The 21,225-nt window shown below is 40.2% G+C and overlaps 1 protein-coding gene across 1 annotated transcript in view; it reads left to right on the forward strand.

The window, feature by feature from the left end:
- Positions 1 to 21,225, forward strand: part of HERC1 (HECT and RLD domain containing E3 ubiquitin protein ligase family member 1) — a 93,206-nt gene that overhangs the window by 23,661 nt on the left and 48,320 nt on the right. The window contains exons 11-27 of the mRNA XM_029963143.1: positions 924 to 1,058; positions 1,789 to 1,954; positions 2,524 to 2,649; positions 3,874 to 4,095; positions 4,896 to 5,048; positions 5,222 to 5,354; positions 5,823 to 6,014; positions 6,504 to 6,725; positions 7,578 to 7,751; positions 9,490 to 9,604; positions 9,715 to 9,835; positions 10,362 to 10,449; positions 12,390 to 12,672; positions 13,015 to 13,106; positions 13,786 to 14,092; positions 15,380 to 15,500; positions 15,739 to 15,790. Of these exons, the coding sequence (XP_029819003.1) occupies positions 924 to 1,058; positions 1,789 to 1,954; positions 2,524 to 2,649; positions 3,874 to 4,095; positions 4,896 to 5,048; positions 5,222 to 5,354; positions 5,823 to 6,014; positions 6,504 to 6,725; positions 7,578 to 7,751; positions 9,490 to 9,604; positions 9,715 to 9,835; positions 10,362 to 10,449; positions 12,390 to 12,672; positions 13,015 to 13,106; positions 13,786 to 14,092; positions 15,380 to 15,500; positions 15,739 to 15,790 (2,702 nt within the window). The remainder of the gene's footprint in view (positions 1 to 923; positions 1,059 to 1,788; positions 1,955 to 2,523; positions 2,650 to 3,873; positions 4,096 to 4,895; positions 5,049 to 5,221; positions 5,355 to 5,822; positions 6,015 to 6,503; positions 6,726 to 7,577; positions 7,752 to 9,489; positions 9,605 to 9,714; positions 9,836 to 10,361; positions 10,450 to 12,389; positions 12,673 to 13,014; positions 13,107 to 13,785; positions 14,093 to 15,379; positions 15,501 to 15,738; positions 15,791 to 21,225) is intronic.

The raw sequence follows: 21,225 nt of genomic DNA on the forward strand, positions 1-21,225 counted from the left end.
TCCCTCTCCTCCAGTTGTTGCATATTGCAAGTGAAAATATATCAGCACCAAGGATTTGGGTATTAGTTCTTTGTGTATAAGGATTTCTTACCTGCTGTTAGACCTCTGTTTACTAAAATTTTGAGAAGTTAGGCAGTGGGAGTTGAAACAACTCAGTATTTATTCTTGCTTCTGAAGGGACTTCTTATGGCTTAGGAAGTTTCCTGTAGTGTAACAAGGAGTGCACTAAGCAGGAGACTTTGGGAAAGGGGAAGTTCAGACAAGTTGCTGAGGTGGATTTAAACATCTTAAAAAAATTCTGTATGGTTACCTGTTAACCTAAACTGAAACCAGGTACCTAAATAAATAGTTTGGTTATTAATGTACAATAAGTGAAATAATACTTTGTTACACCAAAGACATGAGCAAGTGATTGAAGTGAACCAGTATAGTTTTACATATGAACTAACACAAAGGGATAGAAAAGCTTAATATTTGGAAGATAATTCAAGAAGAATTTCAAGTGCCCTGTTTTCACAGGAGCTATCAATTCAGAAAATAGTGAGACTTAAACAGTACTAAGTGGCACTACTGCTTCTGAGCTCTCCCTGCATTGTGTCAAGGTCTCTATAATCTGACATTTGTACTAAAACCAGCTTTGTGAGTACTGGGCAGCCTTTGCACGAGTCAGATTAAATACATATGGCTTCATATTAATAGCATTGTAGGTGTTCCTGTTCTTTAGAATGTTTTTTTTCTAGAGAGTTTTACAGCGAAGAGAGCAGAAAATACCCCCGAGGGTCAGGAAGTTAGTCTGCCATAGTCATATTGGTTTGTTCTAAGGAAAAAACTGGTTAAGTGTGTGTTGAACCTGCTTGAGCTGTTAATTTATTAAAGCAGCTGGAGTATTTCCAGAGGGTGATCTCCTTTGGTTGTGATTGCAGGCAGGTTGTGGCGTGGCACAGACCCTACTGTGTAGACCTGGAAGAAAGTACCTTCTCGCATCTTCGCTCTTTCCTCGAGCACTACTGTGACAAAATCAACAGTGAAATCCCCCCTCTTCCTTTTCCTTCCTCAAGGTACACACAGCATGTGCTTGTTACAGATTTTTATAATTATTTTGTTTTTCTTTACAGCAGTGGTGCTTGGCTTAGTCTTGGTTATTGTGTTCTTTAACAAGCATAAGTCTGGTTTCCTTGCTCCTTCAGGAGCTCTGCTGTGCCCCAAACGTAGCAGGATCTTTTGCCTGGAGTTTATTTTCATTATGCACTGAATTAAATGCTTTATTTCAGAGTTTTTCTTTGAAACACATTTTTCTATGTAGTTGAAAGGCATTTACTGTTTCTGCTTTGTTAGTTCTTACTCCTTTAACAGTTTTTCAGAAGTTTTTTACAAAGACTAGAAATTAATACCCTGACCTTTTGTTTTTAACCCAATTTTTGTGCTCCTGAATCTTCTGAGAGAAGATTACATTTATTACTTCTTAAAAGTTATTTTTCTTCTCTATGAATAATACATTTGCCTCTTTGTGTATTTTTGGATGATTTTGCCTCCTGATTCATGGGACTGCATTTCTAAAGTGGATGCCTCTTGGAACCATTGTCCACAAAGACACTTCTCCATTCTAGTTTTGGTTTTTGTTCTTTTAAGCACATTGGCAGAAGGTTCTCAGAGGAGGTTCTTCCAACTCCCAGCTGTAATTTACTTATCTTTTCTGGTACAAAATATCAAAGGCGAGTTGAAAGCTTAGTGCACAAATAAGTGAAAAGGGAGCAGGAGAGATTAACAGGGATGTATTTCTTTTTGCAGGGAACACCACAATTTTCTTAAATTGTGTCTGAAGCTGCTTTCTAATCACCTTGCACTTGCACTGGCTGGGGGTGTAGCCACCAGCATTCTGGGCCGCCAGGCTGGGCCTCTCCGAAATCTCTTGTTTAGACTGATGGACTCTTCTGTCCCTGATGAAATTCAGGAAGTAAGTCATGCTCTGTGGTTTGCCTGTGAAAATTGTGCTACTCTCTCTTCTTTCTTTCTTTGTGCAATTAGAGAGATATCTGACTTTCAGCAGTTGGCCCTGTGATAAACGTGAGTCTGACTTAGCGGTTTTACTCGTGACAGGTAAAACCTGCAGTCACCATCACTGTTTTGTGATGTGAAAGCAGAGGAGAATGTTTGCAGAAGAATGTCAGAAAGCTGCTTTATTTTGTAACTTTTAAATTAGTCTTCCTTGCAGTAATGAGCCTAAAATGTTAGTGTTGTGGATTGAGTCATTAACTGAGTTGAGTAATTCTCCTAAGATGTACTCTTACAGGAAACAGCAGCTTTTGTTGCTCTCATTTCACTTCTTCAATGTACTGCATGTCTTTGCATCACAACATGAAACATTAGTGTGCTATTGTGAGATAGAACTCTGATGTTCAATGAAATTAAGCAAGATGTTTTGGATATATCATGGATGATGTGCTGTGTTTTTTAAAGATACAAGTGAGTTGATTATCTCCCCCTTCCTTACTGAAGAAGTATTTTCTGCTGCTCTAATTTTAGGTTGTAATTGAGACTCTGTCAGTAGGAGCAACTATGCTGCTTCCTCCACTGCGAGAGAGAATGGAATTGCTCCATTCCCTTCTCCCCCAAGGTCCTGATAGATGGGAGAGCTTATCAAAAGGACAGGTAAGGTCAGGTAAAAATATGCCATGCTTTGAAAGCAGCTGTGGTTTGCTTTGGCTTTTTCTGCTGGAACATTGTGAACTGAGGTGAACCTTGTTTTCAGAGTGCCAGCACATTCCTGGTAAGGTGCAGAGCAAAGCCCAGCATAATAAAACCTGGGGGTAGCCTGGCTAAACCAGAGTCCAGTGAGACAGGGAGCACTGCATGTTGGCTGCTTAGGAATTGCTGTGTCAGCATATCCAGACAAGTATAAAGAGCAGATATTTTTTAATTTGGATTTAACTATTTAGATTTAACATGTCTTGGAAACAGAAAATTATTTCCTGTGAAGAATACTTGTATAATGCTTTTGCTACATGGATTTCACCCTCCTTTGCAAAGATGACTGCAATGTTCCTTTTGTCTTTTTCCTTCTTGAAGGAAGGAAATTTCTGGTTTTTTCCAAAAAACAGGAATTAATGCAGGTTAGGATGGTTGCCCAGTATCCTACAAAAGGAGGGAAAAGGATTCAAGGAACATCTGTTCCTGTCCTTGAGAGCAGTAGGAACTGAAACTTCAGCAGTAGTCTCAGACTGAAAGAATGAGCAAAAGTACTGTTCAGTTCTGTGCACACAGGATCCTGGTCAAGTCCTGTATTTTATACACTAAGGAGGAGACTGGCTTACACTTGATACTGAAACTATGAAGCAGAATCTTCTGATTCTGATTTTCTAAAGATTTGTGAAGATGAGTATTGGTACGAACTAACCCCCCTGACAATTACTAGGGCAGAACAAGTTTAGGTTTTCCAGCAGCAGTGGGGAGCAGCACTGAAGGTGAAGGTCATTACTCTTCATCTGCCACCTCTCTTGGTCTCATGTGTGCTTGTTCTACTTTTTACCCTTTTTCCAATGTGCAGCCTAGAAAAATGGTGTGTCCCCCACCAACTCCCCAAATAGTCAGATAAGTCCAACAAACTGCAGAAAGCATTTAGTCCAGTGTCTAATATCTTCCTCTTAATCTCAGATTTTACTAGGTATGGTCATCTAATTGATATATTTATCTGTTCTCTAATACTACAAATCTGCAGGAAAACCTGGAGGTTTTTGGAAAAGTCCTCCAGCTTATTTCTCTGTCCCGTTACAATATTTCCATTGTAACTACGTCTAATCCTTTTTCCTTCATAGCTCCTTATTTATTCTGTCCTCATTAACAGTGTTTTTTGTGCCTTTAAACATTTTTCTTTAGAGAATGCAGTTGGACATAATTCTGACAAGCTTGCAGGATCACACCCACGTGGCTTCCCTGCTTGGCTACAGCTCCCCCTCAGATACCACCGAAACCTCCTCGCTGTGTATCAGCTATGGAAACCTCTCTGATCAAACATATGCTGTGCAGAGCAGCCACCCAGACACTCACCTGGCTGAAATCTTAATGAAGACTCTGCTGAGAAATCTGGGATTTTATACAGTATGTATAGGCCTTGTAATTAATTGATTTATTTTTAAAATTGTAATGAATTTTGGATATGTAGAAGGGTTAATTTTTTTTTTCTCCATCTCAAGAAAATGGTGCTCTTTTTCTTTTATTCAAAGTAGCAGTGCAATATGTATTTGTCCTGAAGTGGACTAAAATCAGTTAAATCATCTCTAACAATATGTTTTTTGTGTTATTATAGTGGTATTTATTGTTTAAGATGACTTATGTAACTGCAGCTGCTTTCATATCAGACTGTTTTATTGCTCTTGCTTTGGCTTCGAAGTTTTTGGCAGATAGAATGTAACACAAGAAGTGCATGGAATGTTTTTAGTCAGTATAATCTCAGCCACCAGGGAACAATAGGCAGACACCAGGAGCATGAATCTGTCTAATTAACTTCACTAGGGTTATTACCTTATGCTTATTACCTGACTGAACATCTTATGCGTCAACCCCCAGCAGATCCTAAAAATTATTACTTATTTTAACATACTGTGATTTGGGGGCCAGGTTAGGGAGTGGGTTTTTTCACCCAGTTAGCCTTGGGGAGTTGAATAAAAACATTGCTGCCTCTGAAAGAAACCTTTTCAGAAGAGAAGTGTTCACTTGACAGCCATCAAAATCACTACTATGACTTTCTAAACAAGTGTAATTTTAGCTGTGGTTATCCCATGATCCACTGGCACATAGTAAAGATAATAAAAGTTTCTTTTTAAGATGATTGTCAGGTTTCATGGCATTTGAAACCCAGTTAATTGTTCTTTTTCTCCCCCTCCTTTTTGTCTTAATAGGACCAAGCCTTTGGAGAACTGGAAAAAAACAGTGATAAATTTTTACTAGGTACATCATCATCAGAAAACAGCCAACCTGCTCATCTTCATGAGCTTTTATGTTCACTGCAGAAACAGCTGCTGGCTTATTGCCACATCAACAGTGTCAGTGAGGTGTGTGTCCTTATTTTTATCATTTAGGAGAGAAAAAACTAATTCAGCATTCATAAGCATCAGAATGTTGTAAGGCTCCTCTTGTAAATCTGAGTATTTGAAAGCTAAACTAATTTAAATAACCCTTTAAATATATTTACAGACTTATTCTTAGTTGGTTTGTTTCCTTCTAGAATTCCAGCAGTGTGGCTCTGCTCCACAAACACCTCCAGCTTTTGTTGCCTCATGCCACAGATATCTATTCCCGTTCTGCAACACTGCTGAAGGAAAGCTCTTGGAATGGTAGTGTTGGGGAAAAACTGAGAGGTAAGTCTTCATGGAAAAATCAGTATTGATGGCTCTGTAAGCTTAGATTTGAATAACAAAATACCTTGTTTTTCCTGTATCTGCATAAAGTGGACATCCCAAGCGTCCCCCAAAAGAGGAGATTAGGTGTCCACCCAGGGATAGCATCTGGTTCATGTTTTTAATACAACATTTGACATACAGGGAAAATACAGAATGGAGAAGACATTGAAACAATAATGCACAGAGGCAGTTTTGTTAATTCTAGATTTCTCTTTTAAAAAGTGCTGGTTTTGTGATCACTGAAAAGTGTGTTAGTAAAATACGAAATAAATTAGGAATTGTTAAACCCATCAATTCAAGATGTACCATGGAGACATTTTGAGAAAGCTGAGGTATTTTATGCAATTCTTTGCCTTGCTAAATGGCCTTGTTGTGCTTGGAATATAACTGTATAACTGTAATTCAGCTTTGCTTTCCCCCCTGCAGATGTGATTTATGTCTCAGCTGCTGGCAGTATGCTCTCCCAGATTGTCAACTCCTTGCTGCTGCTGCCAGTGTCGGTAGCCCGGCCCTTGCTGAGTTACCTGCTGGACCTGCTGCCACCTCTAGATCGTCTCAACAGGCTGCTGCCTGCTGCAGCCCTTCTGGAGGATCAAGAGTTACAGTGGCCTCTTCATGGTGAGTGTAATAACATGCTTTTCATCTGAAAAGTAAAGAATGGCACCTTTTTGTAGTGGAAGTTTAACTTTCCCTTTTAAGATGGCTTTTTTTTTTTAAGCTGTGTATCTTGCTACATCTCCTTTTCCGTTTCCTGAATGTATTAATGGCCCTTGCTGTGAAATACTTTTTCTGCTTTAATTGAGTGCAGTTTCCAGTTGTTTCCTATATCTGTACATGTTTATCAGAACACAAAGAAGTGTGTATTGGACAAAATACTCTTGGGCAGAGTTTGAAGGAGCCTTTCCTTCGTGAGCAGCTGTGCCAGGAATGGTGATGGCCTGTGCTGCTGCTGCAGTTACCATGTTAAGTGGCCTCTTAACAGCCTCTTACCTGCTGTTCCTTCAGTTGATTGAGGGGAAAATCTGCCACTGACAGGGAAATATGAACAAGATCTGTTAATTTTGCTGATTTTGGAACTGTGCCTGATTTGAGAACGGATCCTTTCAGGTGGCCCTGAGCTGATCGACCCTGCTGGAGTGCCCCTGCCACAGCCTGCCCAGTCCTGGGTGTGGCTCGTTGACCTGGAGAGGACGGTGGCCTTGCTCATTGGGAGGTGCCTTGGGGGGATGCTCCAGGGCCCCCCCGTGTCCCCTGAGGAACAGGACACAGCCTACTGGCTCAAAACTCCACTCTTCAGTGATGGGGTGGAAATGGATATTCCTCATTTAGGTAACTGTGAAATGCCAGTGTCTCCTGGTCGTTGTCAATATCTGTGATCCGTTTGGAAATTTCTGGTGATGTTTTGAACGGGTCTGTGCACTCAGGGGTTGTCTTCCAGCGTTGGTGTGTGTTTGTGGAGTAATGCAAAAAGTTGCAAAGTGGATGTTTAAGTGTATGATGTTGTTTACAAAGGGTCTTGGAAATGCACAGGGAAGAAAAAATCTGCAATTTCTCAGTGAAAGAACACAGACTTCACTGAGTTAATTTTAAGTGTTTTACTCTTAGATGCTCAGCAGTGTTTAACAGGCACACCAGAGGCTCAGTTTTTCATATTAATTATTGGAAAATATTATCTTACGTTCTACTTGCAAAGTGAATTTTTTATTAATTAGGAACAATACTATTAATAACAAACTTCAGTCTTGATGATCTACCAGCACTGGTAACAACTCAGCATTAATATTCTAGTCATCCCTTCCTATCTGAACAGTGCCCTTGCTTCTGCTTCTTTGTGGCCTCTTCCTTAGTTCACATCTCTGTTCCCATCCTCTCTGGTTCTGAGTAGACTTCAAGACTTATTTACAAAACACAGTAACTGCAAGCTGTGCAGTTCAGGTGGACTTAATGATACAGATTTATGCTATTGAAGCGGAGCTGGAGAATGTTTCTAAATCTCCATAGATTTTATGTAAATTGTAACTCTTAAGTCACTTTCCTGTCTAATGTAAATTTGTTGTAGGACAATGAGATGTCTTGATTTTTTTATTTTTTTTTTAGCTAAGTGTAGAGTGCTTTTAGGTAGATGTATATAATCCTCAACATTTGCAGAGTTTAATTTCTTGGGTATTTCCCTTCTGTCAGACAAATGCATGAGCTCCTTGTTAGAAGTGGCCCTGTCTGGAAACGAGGAGCAGAAGCCCTTTGACTATAAGCTGAGACCTGAGATTACAGTCTATGTTGATTTGGCCTTGGGTTGTACAAAAGAGCCAGCCAGGAGCCTCTGGATCAGTATGCAAGACTATGCTGTTAGTAAAGGTAAGGTGTTGAAAATGTATGTGTGTTAAAAGCATATTACATATATTACATGCCTCAACTACACTCCTAGGACAGTCCTGGATTTTGGTTGGCAACAAGTTTTAATTCTGCAAAAGGAAAAATAATTTATTGTTATGTTCCACAATCTCTCTTCTGCTGTTTCTCTTTCTTTTGAAGTTGATTTCAGTGTTTGTCAAACATGTAGTTCAGTGTTGTTTTTCCCCCTGACCTGGTAAGAAGAAACTCTTGTTTGCTTACTCAGTTGTTGGTTTTTCTGTTTTCCGAGGAGAGCAGGGTAAAACTGACAATTAAAAAGGAAAATTAATGGGGAGGAGATGGGGAAAGGCGAAGTAACTTGCAAAATATGTTGGGAATGGAATGAAGTCACCCTTTGTTTGTCAAGTCTCTGGGAGGCTGACCTTACAGTGTTAATAGTTCCTCATGCTTATAACCTAAAATCTGGGTTTTCCTGCTCAAGCTTTCCAGGTTCCTTTTAATGACCTCCACTAAATATTGTTGTTGTACTGTAACTCTGCAGTATCCAGAGATAATTTTCTGTAGCTCTGGCCAAGCTGAGCGGGATGAAGAAAACAGCAAGTGGCCTGTTGAGAGCAACACAGAGGGTTCTTTTAGAGAATTCCACAGGAGTGGGAATTCCAGTTAAAAAACCTACTGGTTATCAGTTTACAAAATCTGAGATGAGTGGGCTGATATGTGTAATTTTGGCTGTGGAGCTGGGCTCTTCAGGAGTTGATGTGGTTCTGCTCTTCACAGTGCAAGCTGACTGAGGAGCAGATATGTTAGATAAACTGTGTGTGGCCAGGTGAGCTTTTGTCATTTCTACAGCAGTTTGCAAGGATTCATAGATAACATTTAATAGAAAAAGATATTTAGATTAAAAGATACTGTTAAGGGAGTGGGACAGTATTTTCCCCCCCCTGTGGAAAATGATGGTGCTTTGTGGAGGTTTGCTTGGCAGTTTGGCTATTTTGTAGTCGAGTAAAAAGAACCATTATGAAAATAAGATCGAAATGGGGAAAAGTTCTTTTGAAATTAGGGGGTCAGTTCCTGAAAATACTGGTTAAACCTTCATTTCAAAACCTGAAAATCTCTTGGTAATAGTAGCAGTGAAGCTTGTGCTTTTAAGCTTGAGCAGTTGGCCTTCCTGCTGGAGATAAGGCTTTTCCATCATAAGCAAAACTGTGAAATGATGCTGGAATGTGGTTTCAAACATGTGTAAAAGAGCAGCAAGTCTCAACTACTGTGTGTTTCTAAACAAGATCCATGTGCATTTGTGCCCAGAAGAGAACAGCTACAGTTTGCTATTGTTACTTGAAAGACAGATTGCACCTTAGTTTCTGCTCCCTGCTCTCTGGTTGGCAGTGTGTGTACACTCTGGCTCTCTGGTGGCAGTGTGTGTGCACACCCTGGCTCTCTGGTGGCAGTGTGTGTGCACACCCTGGCTCTCTGGTGGCAGTGTGTGTGTACACTCTGACTCTCTGCTGGCTCTCTGGTGTGCACACCCTTGGCCATCAGACTGAAGGACCTTGAGCAGCCAAACCCACAGTGGTCTGAAGTGACGTGTGTGTATGAGTGAGTGATGGTGAACATTTCTTAAGCATTGAAACTACTGCTAAATTGAAGGATTTAAAGGGGTGAAGATTTTTTTTATGATGTCACTGAAAATACTTTTGTTTGTTGGGAACAGCCAGTTCTGATGAATCCTTTCTCTTTTCAGATTGGGATACTGCAACTTTAAGTAATGAATCACTCCTAGACACTGTGTCCAGATTTGTTCTTGCAGCTCTTCTGAAGCACACGAGTTTGCTTAGTCAAGCTTGTGGTGAGAGCAGGCAAGTCATTTAAAGCTGCTTTTAAAAGTTCAGTTGAATTCTTGAAAGGCAGTTTGTGTGATTTTTTTTTATTTTTTTTTTTTTTCTGGCTTGGGTCTCTTTTTTGGCAGGTACCAGCCTGGCAAGGCCCTGGCAGAAGTTTACCGTTGCGTGTACAAGGTTCGGAGCCGTTTGCTTGCCTGCAAGAACATGGAACTCATTCAGACCAGATCATCCTCAAGAGACAGATGGGTAAGGCTGGAAATCTCCTTTCAGTTCTTCAGGCTCTACTGGGTATTCAGAAAATATGACAAAATGTTGGTTTCGTGTCTGTTGCTGGTATTTTCGTTGTGTCTTGTTGAAATCTTTCAGGAGTTTTCAAATGAAAATGGGCAGAGTATAATGAGGAGTCTGTTTGTGGTACATGTGATGCTGAATCAGTTGGAGCCAGGGGTTGATTGGCAGCATTTGGCTGGAGCACAGCCTTAGGCCTGGCTTTCCCTGTGACCGTGGCTCTGGTGTGCTGGGCCATAAAGGCCTGGAGCTTAGATGGAGATGGCTTAGCTGTGTTGGACAGGCCACAGCTTAGTCTGGCTGCCATGCCTGAATCCAGCTGAGTTCTCTGGGCCTCTGATCTCTGTACCTCTCTCTTCCCCTTCCCTGCCTTACTCACCTCTTCTTCCTTCCTCCCTGCTTGGATTATGTCCTAACATTGCTTTACTGTGGCCTGTCCTTGTCAGCCCTACATGATTGTGTGCCATTGCATTCTGCCCTGCAGGAATGCAGCCAGCACGGCGGCAGCCTTGGAATCATTTCATTAAGCCAGGTCAGATTTGATGATGGAAATGTTCATGGAATTACTCCAGGTTGGGGCCTGTTTGGCATTACAAAGTACTCCTCAAAGCTGGATTCAGGTTTCTGTGATAGGATTTTTAAGCAAGATATTTTTAACCAACAAAATTCTAATGTGACATGAGGATTAAGAGGCTTTTTGGCTATGTTATAAAGCATTAGTGATGCTCTTTAAAACCATGTGCTTATGTTGCCTACTTAATTAATACTGGGGATATGTGTCTGGGCCACTTGCTTTCTCAGGTTAGGGGTCTGACATGTCTGCAAGACATTCAGCACCTCTGAAAGCATTGGGTGTGCTCAGGAAGTTCTCCCAGAAGTCTTCACAGTTACTGTGCAGATGCAGCACAGCAAATCTGATACACGTAGTACATTTGTTGTTTCAGATTTAATAGTATTGGGAAAAAGTGTCTGGTTTGCATTTGCATGGCAAACACAGGCTTGAGGATAGAATGAAGAGGGCAAATAAGCCAGAGAAATGGTGACCATGATGTGCTGCTATCAAGACCACCAGGTTTTTTCTGCAGATAAATTGTGTTGGTGGGATGCTTTTCCTCCAAGTTTTGTAGGATTAATTATCTTCTAAAGTATTCCAAAACCTCTGTTGTAACTGCATGTTTTCAAGCTTTGCTTTCTTGGGACTGTTTAGAGCTGCTTCCTGCATTGGAAAATTATCTGTTGGGTAATATGTATTTTGCTGGTCAGCACTTCTATCCTCAGATTAAGGGAAAGCATCAACTCAACTATATCCACTCAATCAGAAAAAAATTTAAATTCAAGTTCTAAGACCATTAAGCTTCCTGTGCACCTCATATGCTAATCTTTGGGATGTAAATCTGGTAATTTCATGGAAATAAAAGGGAGGAAAAGAACTGCAAATGCAGAACTGTTAAGAAGAAAAATGAGAACATATTTACTGTCACTTTAAGGAACAATCTTATCCATCAAATAAGTTTTATCGTATTCATGTTCTTTTTAAGGGAATAATTTTTATGATTCAACAGGATGACTTTCCAAAGGCTTTGATGCTGAAGTGTCAGAGTTTGACAGTAGACTCTTCAGTAAGCATTCCAAGGAGGCATTTTTATGTAGGGTTCTCACATTCCACCTGGACAGGGTTTCTGGGCACAATAAAGGAAATGTGTCCAGAAATATCCAGAAAGTCAGTAGTGTTACATGCACAAATAAGTAGGAAGATGATGATTATTTCACTGGACTTCCAAGGAATCTGCTCCTGCCATGCAGAGTTCAGTTGGTGTCCTTGATACCTTGCTGCTTCTAACTGTTGATACCAATGAAGGAAGTATTTAGGTTTACCTCTGCCTTTCCAAAAGGGAATTGAATCTTTAAAAATAAAATTATTAAATCAAGAGAACTTAAGGTCTTTGGACAGAGATGAGGAGATCTCTCACAAAGCTTCTTTAGAGGAATCTGGCACCTCAGACAACAGCAGAATTCAGTAAAGTGAAGGCTAAGAATTTTAGTAAGATCTTCATTGTTCTGCCCAAAGCTAATAAAAGCCTGGAACTGTTTCAGTATTGACTTGAAGATACACTGGAGTCTGAAATACAGATTTACAGAAGCATTACTTTTATAGGTCTGCTAAAAGGCAAACATGAAATAATCTCTCTCTCTTTGATGCCATCCAAACAGGAGTTGGGTTGCAGTAAGACACTGAAAGAGTGTTTGGTGTTCTGTCAAAGTGCATTGTCCTCTTCATTTTAAAATTAACATTGTGTAAATGCTTCATTTGACCTGTTTGCATTACTTCTTTGATGGCATTGTATTATTAATGTATTCTTTTACTGTTGGAAAAATATTGGTTGTTCTTTGTAGCGGGGCAGTTTTTGGCCTGAGATGTAGATGAATATTTTATTCTCTGTAGCTTTGTCTAGAAGTTAAGACCTTCTTTTTGTGTTGCATGTTACAGAAATATTTCAATGTTTCCTATCAGCCCGTGAAGTAGCTCGCAGTCGGGATCGGGATAGGATGAGCACTGGGACAGGGACTAGACTTGATGATCCACCCCCTCAGTCTCAGCAGGAAAGGAGGATCAGCACAGATCTGACAGAAGGCCAGGATGTGTACACTGCTGCCTGCAACTCGGTGATCCACAGGTGTGCCCTGTTGATCCTGGGGGTGAGCCCCGTCCTGGAGGAGCTGCAGAAGCGCCGGGAGGACGGGCACTCCCAGCAGCCGCCCCCGGCCACCCCCGAGGGCATCGGGCTCATGACCAGGTGGGCTCTGCTCCTTGTGTATCTCTGCTCCCTTCATCGCTGATTGAACAACCTCAGCTTTCCCCTGAGGATTCTTACAGTTGTTTTAGAAGAACCCTTTTGCTTAGAGCAGTGTTATGCTCAGTTTTTACTCAATTTTCTTTGTCCACGTTGACTAAAACTTCAGAGTTTTATTCTGTGTGCACCCTATTTAAGTTTCAAAGCTGGGCTTAGTGGTGAATAGTTCAGACCATCAGGTGGTCTGAACATCATGAGGTACTTGGAAAACCTATTTCTTTTTCCTATAATTTGTGTTTGGATTTTTTTATTGCCATATTTGTGTTGACCCTTACCAATGTCCAGAAAGTCAGTAGTGTTACATGCACAAATAAGTAGGAAGATGATGATTATTTCACTGGACTTCCAAGGAATCTGCTCCTGCCATGCAGAGTTCAGTTGGTGTCCTTGATACCTTGCTGCTTCTAACTGTTGATACCAATGAAGGAAGTATTTAGGTTTACCTCTGCCTTTCCAAAAGGGAATTGAATCTTTAAAAATAAAATTATTAAATCAAGAGAACTTAAGGTCTTTGGACAGAGATGAGGAGATCTCTCACAAAGCTTCTTTAGAGGAATCTGGCACCTCAGACAACAGCAGAATTCAGTAAAGTGAAGGCTAAGAATTTTAGTAAGATCTTCATTGTTCTGCCCAAAGCTAATAAAAGCCTGGAACTGTTTCAGTATTGACTTGAAGATACACTGGAGTCTGAAATACAGATTTACAGAAGCATTACTTTTATAGGTCTGCTAAAAGGCAAACATGAAATAATCTCTCTCTCTTTGATGCCATCCAAACAGGAGTTGGGTTGCAGTAAGACACTGAAAGAGTGTTTGGTGTTCTGTCAAAGTGCATTGTCCTCTTCATTTTAAAATTAACATTGTGTAAATGCTTCATTTGACCTGTTTGCATTACTTCTTTGATGGCATTGTATTATTAATGTATTCTTTTACTGTTGGAAAAATATTGGTTGTTCTTTGTAGCGGGGCAGTTTTTGGCCTGAGATGTAGATGAATATTTTATTCTCTGTAGCTTTGTCTAGAAGTTAAGACCTTCTTTTTGTGTTGCATGTTACAGAAATATTTCAATGTTTCCTATCAGCCCGTGAAGTAGCTCGCAGTCGGGATCGGGATAGGATGAGCACTGGGACAGGGACTAGACTTGATGATCCACCCCCTCAGTCTCAGCAGGAAAGGAGGATCAGCACAGATCTGACAGAAGGCCAGGATGTGTACACTGCTGCCTGCAACTCGGTGATCCACAGGTGTGCCCTGTTGATCCTGGGGGTGAGCCCCGTCCTGGAGGAGCTGCAGAAGCGCCGGGAGGACGGGCACTCCCAGCAGCCGCCCCCGGCCACCCCCGAGGGCATCGGGCTCATGACCAGGTGGGCTCTGCTCCTTGTGTATCTCTGCTCCCTTCATCGCTGATTGAACAACCTCAGCTTTCCCCTGAGGATTCTTACAGTTGTTTTAGAAGAACCCTTTTGCTTAGAGCAGTGTTATGCTCAGTTTTTACTCAATTTTCTTTGTCCACGTTGACTAAAACTTCAGAGTTTTATTCTGTGTGCACCCTATTTAAGTTTCAAAGCTGGGCTTAGTGGTGAATAGTTCAGACCATCAGGTGGTCTGAACATCATGAGGTACTTGGAAAACCTATTTCTTTTTCCTATAATTTGTGTTTGGATTTTTTTATTGCCATATTTGTGTTGACCCTTACCAATGTCCTATGTAGTAGTGTCAAAAAAAATTGTAGTGTCTGTTTAAAACAAAAGTTTCAAAGCCTGTTATGATAAAAGTGTTGTTCATGTTTGATTTTTATAAGTATTCCTAACATGGACGTTGGTAAGACACTATTATTAGGTATAGGAGAGAAAGAAATTAAGCCAGGCAGCTCATTGAATGGGAAAAAGAGCTTAATTTAAATAGTATAAGTACTACATCATCTATTTTAAATTTTGTAACCAGAGATATTCTTGGCAACACAGTTTTATTCTAAACTTGACTCACTGAAACTTTTTTTCTGGCAATCTTTATGTTTAAAGTAGAATATAGCACAGGAATTGTGTAGGTGATGCTACTAGTCTGAGTCTTCTTATGCTTCTAGTGTACAGAAACTCTATTTGGTATTTTAAATTAAGTTATTGATGTGGAGTATAGAAGAGGATTATATATATTCAGTACCCTTTTATTCTTTTTGCCTCTTTTTGGAGATCTAGTCCCTAAAGCATGGGTGGCTGCCTCTGTCATTGTCAAAGTGCCTTTCATCTCCAGCATATCAACTTTAGGATGCATTTTATGGGTGGGTTTTGAATAAGTTGAGTGCTTTGTCACCCACTTACTCTGTGTTTGTTTTCCTGTGCTCTCAGCTCAGAGTGTTTGTTACTCTGTGTAATACTCACCAAGGCACTAGAGATCCCTCACTGGGGTCACCCTCTGTTCAGTTGACCAGTCAGGCTGTGAAGAAGTAACAAAGTTTACTAATACCCTTTATAAGCATAACCGAAGCCATCAGGCCACTTTTTGCCTCTTTAATGTGCTCTTGTGATGTTCTGTGATAGTTTGCTCCCAAACAAAACTGTGGTACCTGCTAAACTTGACTATCAACTCTCACTTTTGTCTGATATCAGTGTTTTCTTTCTGTGTGCACATAAATGTGTGTGCCCCTGGAGCAGGAGTGAAAGTCTGACAGCAGAGAGTCGCTCAATCCACACCAGCTCCAGCTACAGACTGATTAAGTCAAGGAGTGAGTCTGATTTGTCTCAGCCAGAATCTGATGAGGAAGGTTATTCACTGGTGAGTAAAGCAGCATTTCCTTGTAGGTGGAAAACACATCTGAAACATTTGTTTAGTGCTGTGTTTCAGTAGGTCAGTTCAGCATTCTGAAGAGAAAGTACTAGAGGTAAAAAAAACAATTGAAATTATTATAGCTCTGCTAACTTCCTCGCTTTTATGGGGGAGGGATGAAAGTTAAATATTATGTGCACGTATGTTCACCTAAAGAAATGAGGCTTTTGTTCATCTTTTAATGTAGAGTGGAAGACGAAATGTTGATTTGGATTTGGCAGCATCACACAGAAAGAGGGGTAAGTTTTCTTGTTTACCTCGTGAATATTGACCAGATAAATGTTGGTGTTTGTGAAGTTAAAGTGTGTTTGCAGTTACATACAGCTGACAGTTACATAGCAAATCCTAAAACTGAGTATTTAAAAATAACATGTAAAAGAATTGTTACCTACTGTTTGTTTGCTTTGTTTTAGTATTTCCTAGGTTATAACTCTTTATTTTAGTTTCTAGAATTGTGACCTTTTGAAGCAAGTGAGGATTTCTGTGAAGTTAAGTGAATTAGGAGCGTTCATTTTGTTTTCACTCATGTGACTTCAGGAATAAAAAACTGGCAGAGAAGTTCATGTAGAACTTGTACTAACAATGAACTTTTACCATAAAATGTACTTGAATAAGGAGAACTTGTATTCAGAAAATACCACCTTAATTTGCATCCTTTCAACACCAGCACATCTACAGAACCAAACAACCACTGGTTTTATTGCTCTAGTATAAATCAGATTTTTAACTTTTGTACTGTGTTGCTGCTTCACACTGGGGAATCTCAATGAGCTTCTTGATAGAAGGTATGGAGGGAACAAAGGGTGTTGGTTGACAAGGAGACCAAAAGTCCCACTTCAGTCTGGGTGATGCAGAATCTCTGTGAGAATCACAACTTAGGTCTGTTGTACCTGTAAAAATCATGGGAAGATGTAAACAGGAATTAGATTGAGTTATGTTATACCTTAATAACAGAAGCCTTAATACCCTTAGGTTGTGTAAGAATTCTAGCAGAGCAGAGGTTGCTTGCTTTTTCAAGTCTTCTGGAACTGTAAACCAGGCTATCAGTGGCACACCCACTGGATTTCAGTATTTAAGTAATGTGGAAAGGAGTTCCTTTGCTTGCAATTGAAACAGTTGAACAAGTAAAGAAATGTTGTAGAGCTGTTTGTCCTGTGACAGCAGGATGTGTCATGGCATTTTCAGTGTCAGGAGATCTGTCAGAAGGCCTCTCTCAGTCTCTGAAACCAACATTTTTAGCTTTGCTGTTAATCAGACATAGAACTCTGCACTTGATTTCCTGTGTCCTAAAACTAATTCATTTTGGATTATGGTTCCTGAGCTGTTGGTTAGGCTGATGTTGCTTTGGTCACAAGCCTCAGGAAGTGGGCAATAATGGAAGAGGAGACTTTATTAAAACTTCTGTTACACTGGGTTTGTACCACTGAGGAGAGATAGGGGGGAATGCAGTTGATCTGTCCAGACCCTAAAGAAGCTCAAGTAGCTCATGTGCAAACTGAACACTGTGACAACATGTAACTCTTTCTGGTACTGGGAGACTTATTTGCTCTCCCATGATACTTAGATTTTTTTTTTTGTCTGGTTTTGGCAACTGGGGTTGGTCAGCATACAGTAATGAAAGCTGGTCTGCTTGTGCTGGATGATATATAGGACAGTTTGGGTTGGTACCCAGGGAATCCAGGGTTCATTTAAATTCCTCATAGGTCTGTTAAGGTCAGGAAAAGATCTACAAACACCTGTGTGAGAAGTGGATGAGCTGTTCTCAGGGCTGTTTAAGGTCTTTCATCTCTTCTGACGTGTTTGGTTTTGTGAATCCCCTGGAGCTGAAGCATCTCCCAGTGTTTGGTGAGGGTGCAACTTCCAGCTAGTTTGGACTGTCCCCCTGCCCCTTGTCACATCTCCAGCACACTGAGGTGCCAGGGATGGTGCAGTGCCAGACATGGATGTTGGAGTGGTGAAACCCCTTCAGTTATATCTCTGTTCTTGGGATGTGCTGTGGCTGATAAGGGGGATGTTTGTGCTCACTGTTGCCTCAGTTTGAGGAGCAGGAGAAATCTGAATTCTCACAGCACATTCACATTCAGCTGTGCTCCATCCCCCAGAAGGAATTGAAGACTTCATCTGCATTTGAATTTGCTACATTTGTTCAAAATTGAAGTGATGAAAAAGCCCAGTTTCCTGTTTATGGCAAGTAAACCACTGTGGCAGAAATGACCCACAGAAGACTCCAGCATTGTTTCTCACGATGTTCTCCAAGTGGATTTTTAAGTGCCACCAAAGTCAGATCCACCTGAAGCAACCAATAGATATTTTTGTGAGAAACAGGCAGCATATTTTTATTTTTAGTTTGGGGTTTTTTTGACATGTTCTTTCTGTATTTATGATTGTACCTTGTACTCCTACTTCTGATCTGCTTTTGAGTGGAGGATGTGGAAGATTTTGTGTCCCTCTAAATGACAAGGAGAGGAAGGAAACTTGTCATATAGATGCTGAAGTATGTGTCTATTTTGAGTGCAGAGAATAGTCATGCATTACAACAGAAGTGTATGTGGGAAACACTTCTCAAATTGCAGTTAACTTAAATCCTACAAAACAGCAGCAGTAACCAGTGTTGCTTTAGGGGACTTGTAGCTGAACTCTTCAAATTTTTGTTGGATTGAATGTAGAGTTGGCAGTGTTTGGGGGAGAAAGAACGAGTAGAGTCTTACAGAAAATCCAAAGGAACCACTTCTCATTTCTTTCTGCTGAAGTTTATAATTTAAAATATTTGATCACGTTTCCTTTTACCTGTGGTTTTTAAAATAATTCTTTACTCAAGTTTGCAGCAGCCCTTGAGATGTTTGTTCTCTTCAGTGTCTGCATAAGCTGAAGGAAGCTGACAAGCAGAGCCAATTGGAAAGCAAGTTTTTTTTCCTTCTATCACTACTGCTTTTTTCCTGTAGGCTGTGCTATTTTGAAGACTTCAAAGAGAATTTTGACTAAAAAAGTTTCTTTCATATGTGGGTGTGAGGTTCCTCCCATCTCTTCTCAACAAATGTACTGAAATGCAACCACATTAAATGTTACAGAACTGCAACCACACATGTTTCCAGCTGAGGTTTTGTAGGGCTGGTTTATCCTCAGCTATATTCCATGCAGAGTGCTTGATCCTTGCAAATTTGTCAAAATTACAGGGTATTGGTGAGTGGTTGGTTTGTTACAGGCAAGAGAGTAATTCCCCCTGGAGTGGGTTGGCTTATTTGAGAACTTCTGTTTGTGGAATGCAACAGCTCATTGTTCACAATTCAGGTCACATTTCCTTGCTAATTGAATCTCACTCTTGGTTATAACCTGATTTTTATGGTGTGAAAGCTGTTCCCTTTCATAAATTACAGTATTGGCAGTACAAAGACTGCTAATCCTGTGAGTTCCTGTGGTCTTGCAGACGAGTATGGAAGGAAAAGCATTCTCTTTTTATTCAATTAACATCTCAGCCACTCAGTCCAATCTTTGTTTAAATTGCCTTCTTCATTCTTTCTGTCTATTCAGAAACAGGACTGGGGTATTCCTACTTCAGCCTGAGGATCCTTTGAGTTTCTTGTTCCTTGGCATTTAGTTATTTCTGAATTAGTAGACTTTTTCTGTAGTTATGGAAGGAAAAGTCTTTTCCAGTGATTTTGCAGTAAGGGGTGAAGACGTTGTTTTCCCTTTGTATATAAACCTTTCTATTTTTTGTTGCTTAGATTAATCTCTTTCACTTTTGCAGACCCAGGGGTGTTTTTGTCACCCAGAAGTGATACCTGTTGTGCACAGTACCTGTGGGAGGCTGTGCACAGCTTTAGGGAGTTACCAGTAAGGGCTGCGTGGTCAGCAGTGAAATCACGATTCCAGACACATCAGTGGGACTCCTCCACTCAGGGGTTTTCATCACATACATCTAAATTCAGTGAATTCCAGTGTGCTTGTGTCACTGTTCTGTGCCACTGACACAGTGTTACTCCAAAAAAAGCAGCAACTTCAATGAAATCCAGCTTCAATTGAAATGATGTAGTGTTCCTGCAGTAATGAGTTCTGAGCTGGGAAAAGGGCAGCTGGAGTTTGAGTAAGGGATTTAGACACATCTGGGTGGATGATACAAGGGATGTTCATGGGATTAGTTTTGTTTCCTTGGCAAGAAGGTGGAGAACGTAGAAAGTTTGTTATCTAGGCAATACTAATTCAAAACAAGAGTAAGTATTTTTTTCCACATACTTTGCTGCTTGACATATTATTGTATTGATTGAGACTGATCATTGAAGTCTAAGAATAATATGAGGAAGAGGTTTTATGAGTGTGTTACCTTCTGTTTCAAATGTCTGCTTTTGTCTTCTGATTCTTGTGTGGTGTAGTGTATTTACTCCTTTTTGGCCAGTTGAGCCCCAGAAAAAAGAAGAGCTTCAAGCAAGTAACTGATGGCATGTTTATTTTTTGTCTCTATAGCTTCCCTACATATTTTTTGTTTTCTGGAGCGTGCATTGCAGCTGTGCCACATTCATGTAGAAAACTCATTATTACAAGCTGGCTTATAAGGACAAGTAAACTTTTTTTATTTTCACTGTAAGCTTAAAGTTTCTGCCTCTGCACAGCTCTGGTCATGTGATTGTAGAGGCTTTGGAAGTGCTGCACTGCAATCAATTCTGTGTGATGAATATTGCACAGAATCAAGCTAAGCTCCAATATTCAGCCATACATTTGATTTTTCTATTGATATTTGACATATTCAAGAGAAAAAAATTACTTTGTTTTAGATCTGCGTGCTCTGATTCCTAAGTGGTTTTGCTTCTGAAGTATGCCCTTAAATTTCTGATATCTTTGTGTTTAAACTCTACACTTTCAATTATAACTTCTGTTGTCTTACATTTAACCTGTATCTCATAATTGTTGGACTTTGTCCAAATTTGAAGCAATTTTAAATTAGTCTTACATTTAAAGATTCTTGCATTTCATACTAAAATGGCTAGCTAAGATCTAATCTTACTTCAAATATGAAATAATTTAGGTTTTTATTAATACATGGTGGGGGTTCTTTCTTATAAGATTCGTTGCCTATCAAAACTAAATTTTCTTCTGGTGTTCTCCTTGAAAGGTCTCCTTTATGATTCAAGACACTGGAATTGCTTTTTGTGTCTTTACAAATGCTTTGGCTCTGTGCTGTGCTTCCTAGCAGGGCAGGTGGAGGGGAGGAAGCTGAAGGCACTTTGGGCTCTCCTGCTCCTCAAAGGCTGCAGGGCCTGAGGGGGCTTTTTGGTGTTGCTGTGTGGGCAACATTTTGTGGGCTTGGCAGTGATTTAGCTGTGCTTCCTGGGGGTAACCTGAAGCTTTGTTTCTCCTCTCCCTTGGGCTCTGGTCACCATTCATATGCCAGGAAACTGCTTCCCACATGAAACTAAGTATTTTAGCCCCCATTTATTCTACTCTTTGTCATTTATCTTATGTTTCTCACCTGTCGCTTCCCCATATAACTTAGATTTTAAAGGAGGGCTTTAAAACAACTACTCTAAGAATTAATGTTAAGATTAGGGTAAGGTGGTATCTGTCTTTGCTGTTGTTTTAAATACTGTTGCCAGATATAAATTGTAAAATGGAGTAACAGAATTTCTGTAAATTTTTTTCATAGTAAACTTGACAAAATAGGTTGTTCTCTGTAAACCAGGTG

Source organism: Manacus vitellinus, unplaced genomic scaffold (genome assembly GCF_001715985.3).
Source record: "Manacus vitellinus isolate BGI_N305 unplaced genomic scaffold, ASM171598v3 scaffold_53_pilon, whole genome shotgun sequence".
NCBI lineage: Eukaryota > Metazoa > Chordata > Aves > Passeriformes > Pipridae > Manacus > Manacus vitellinus.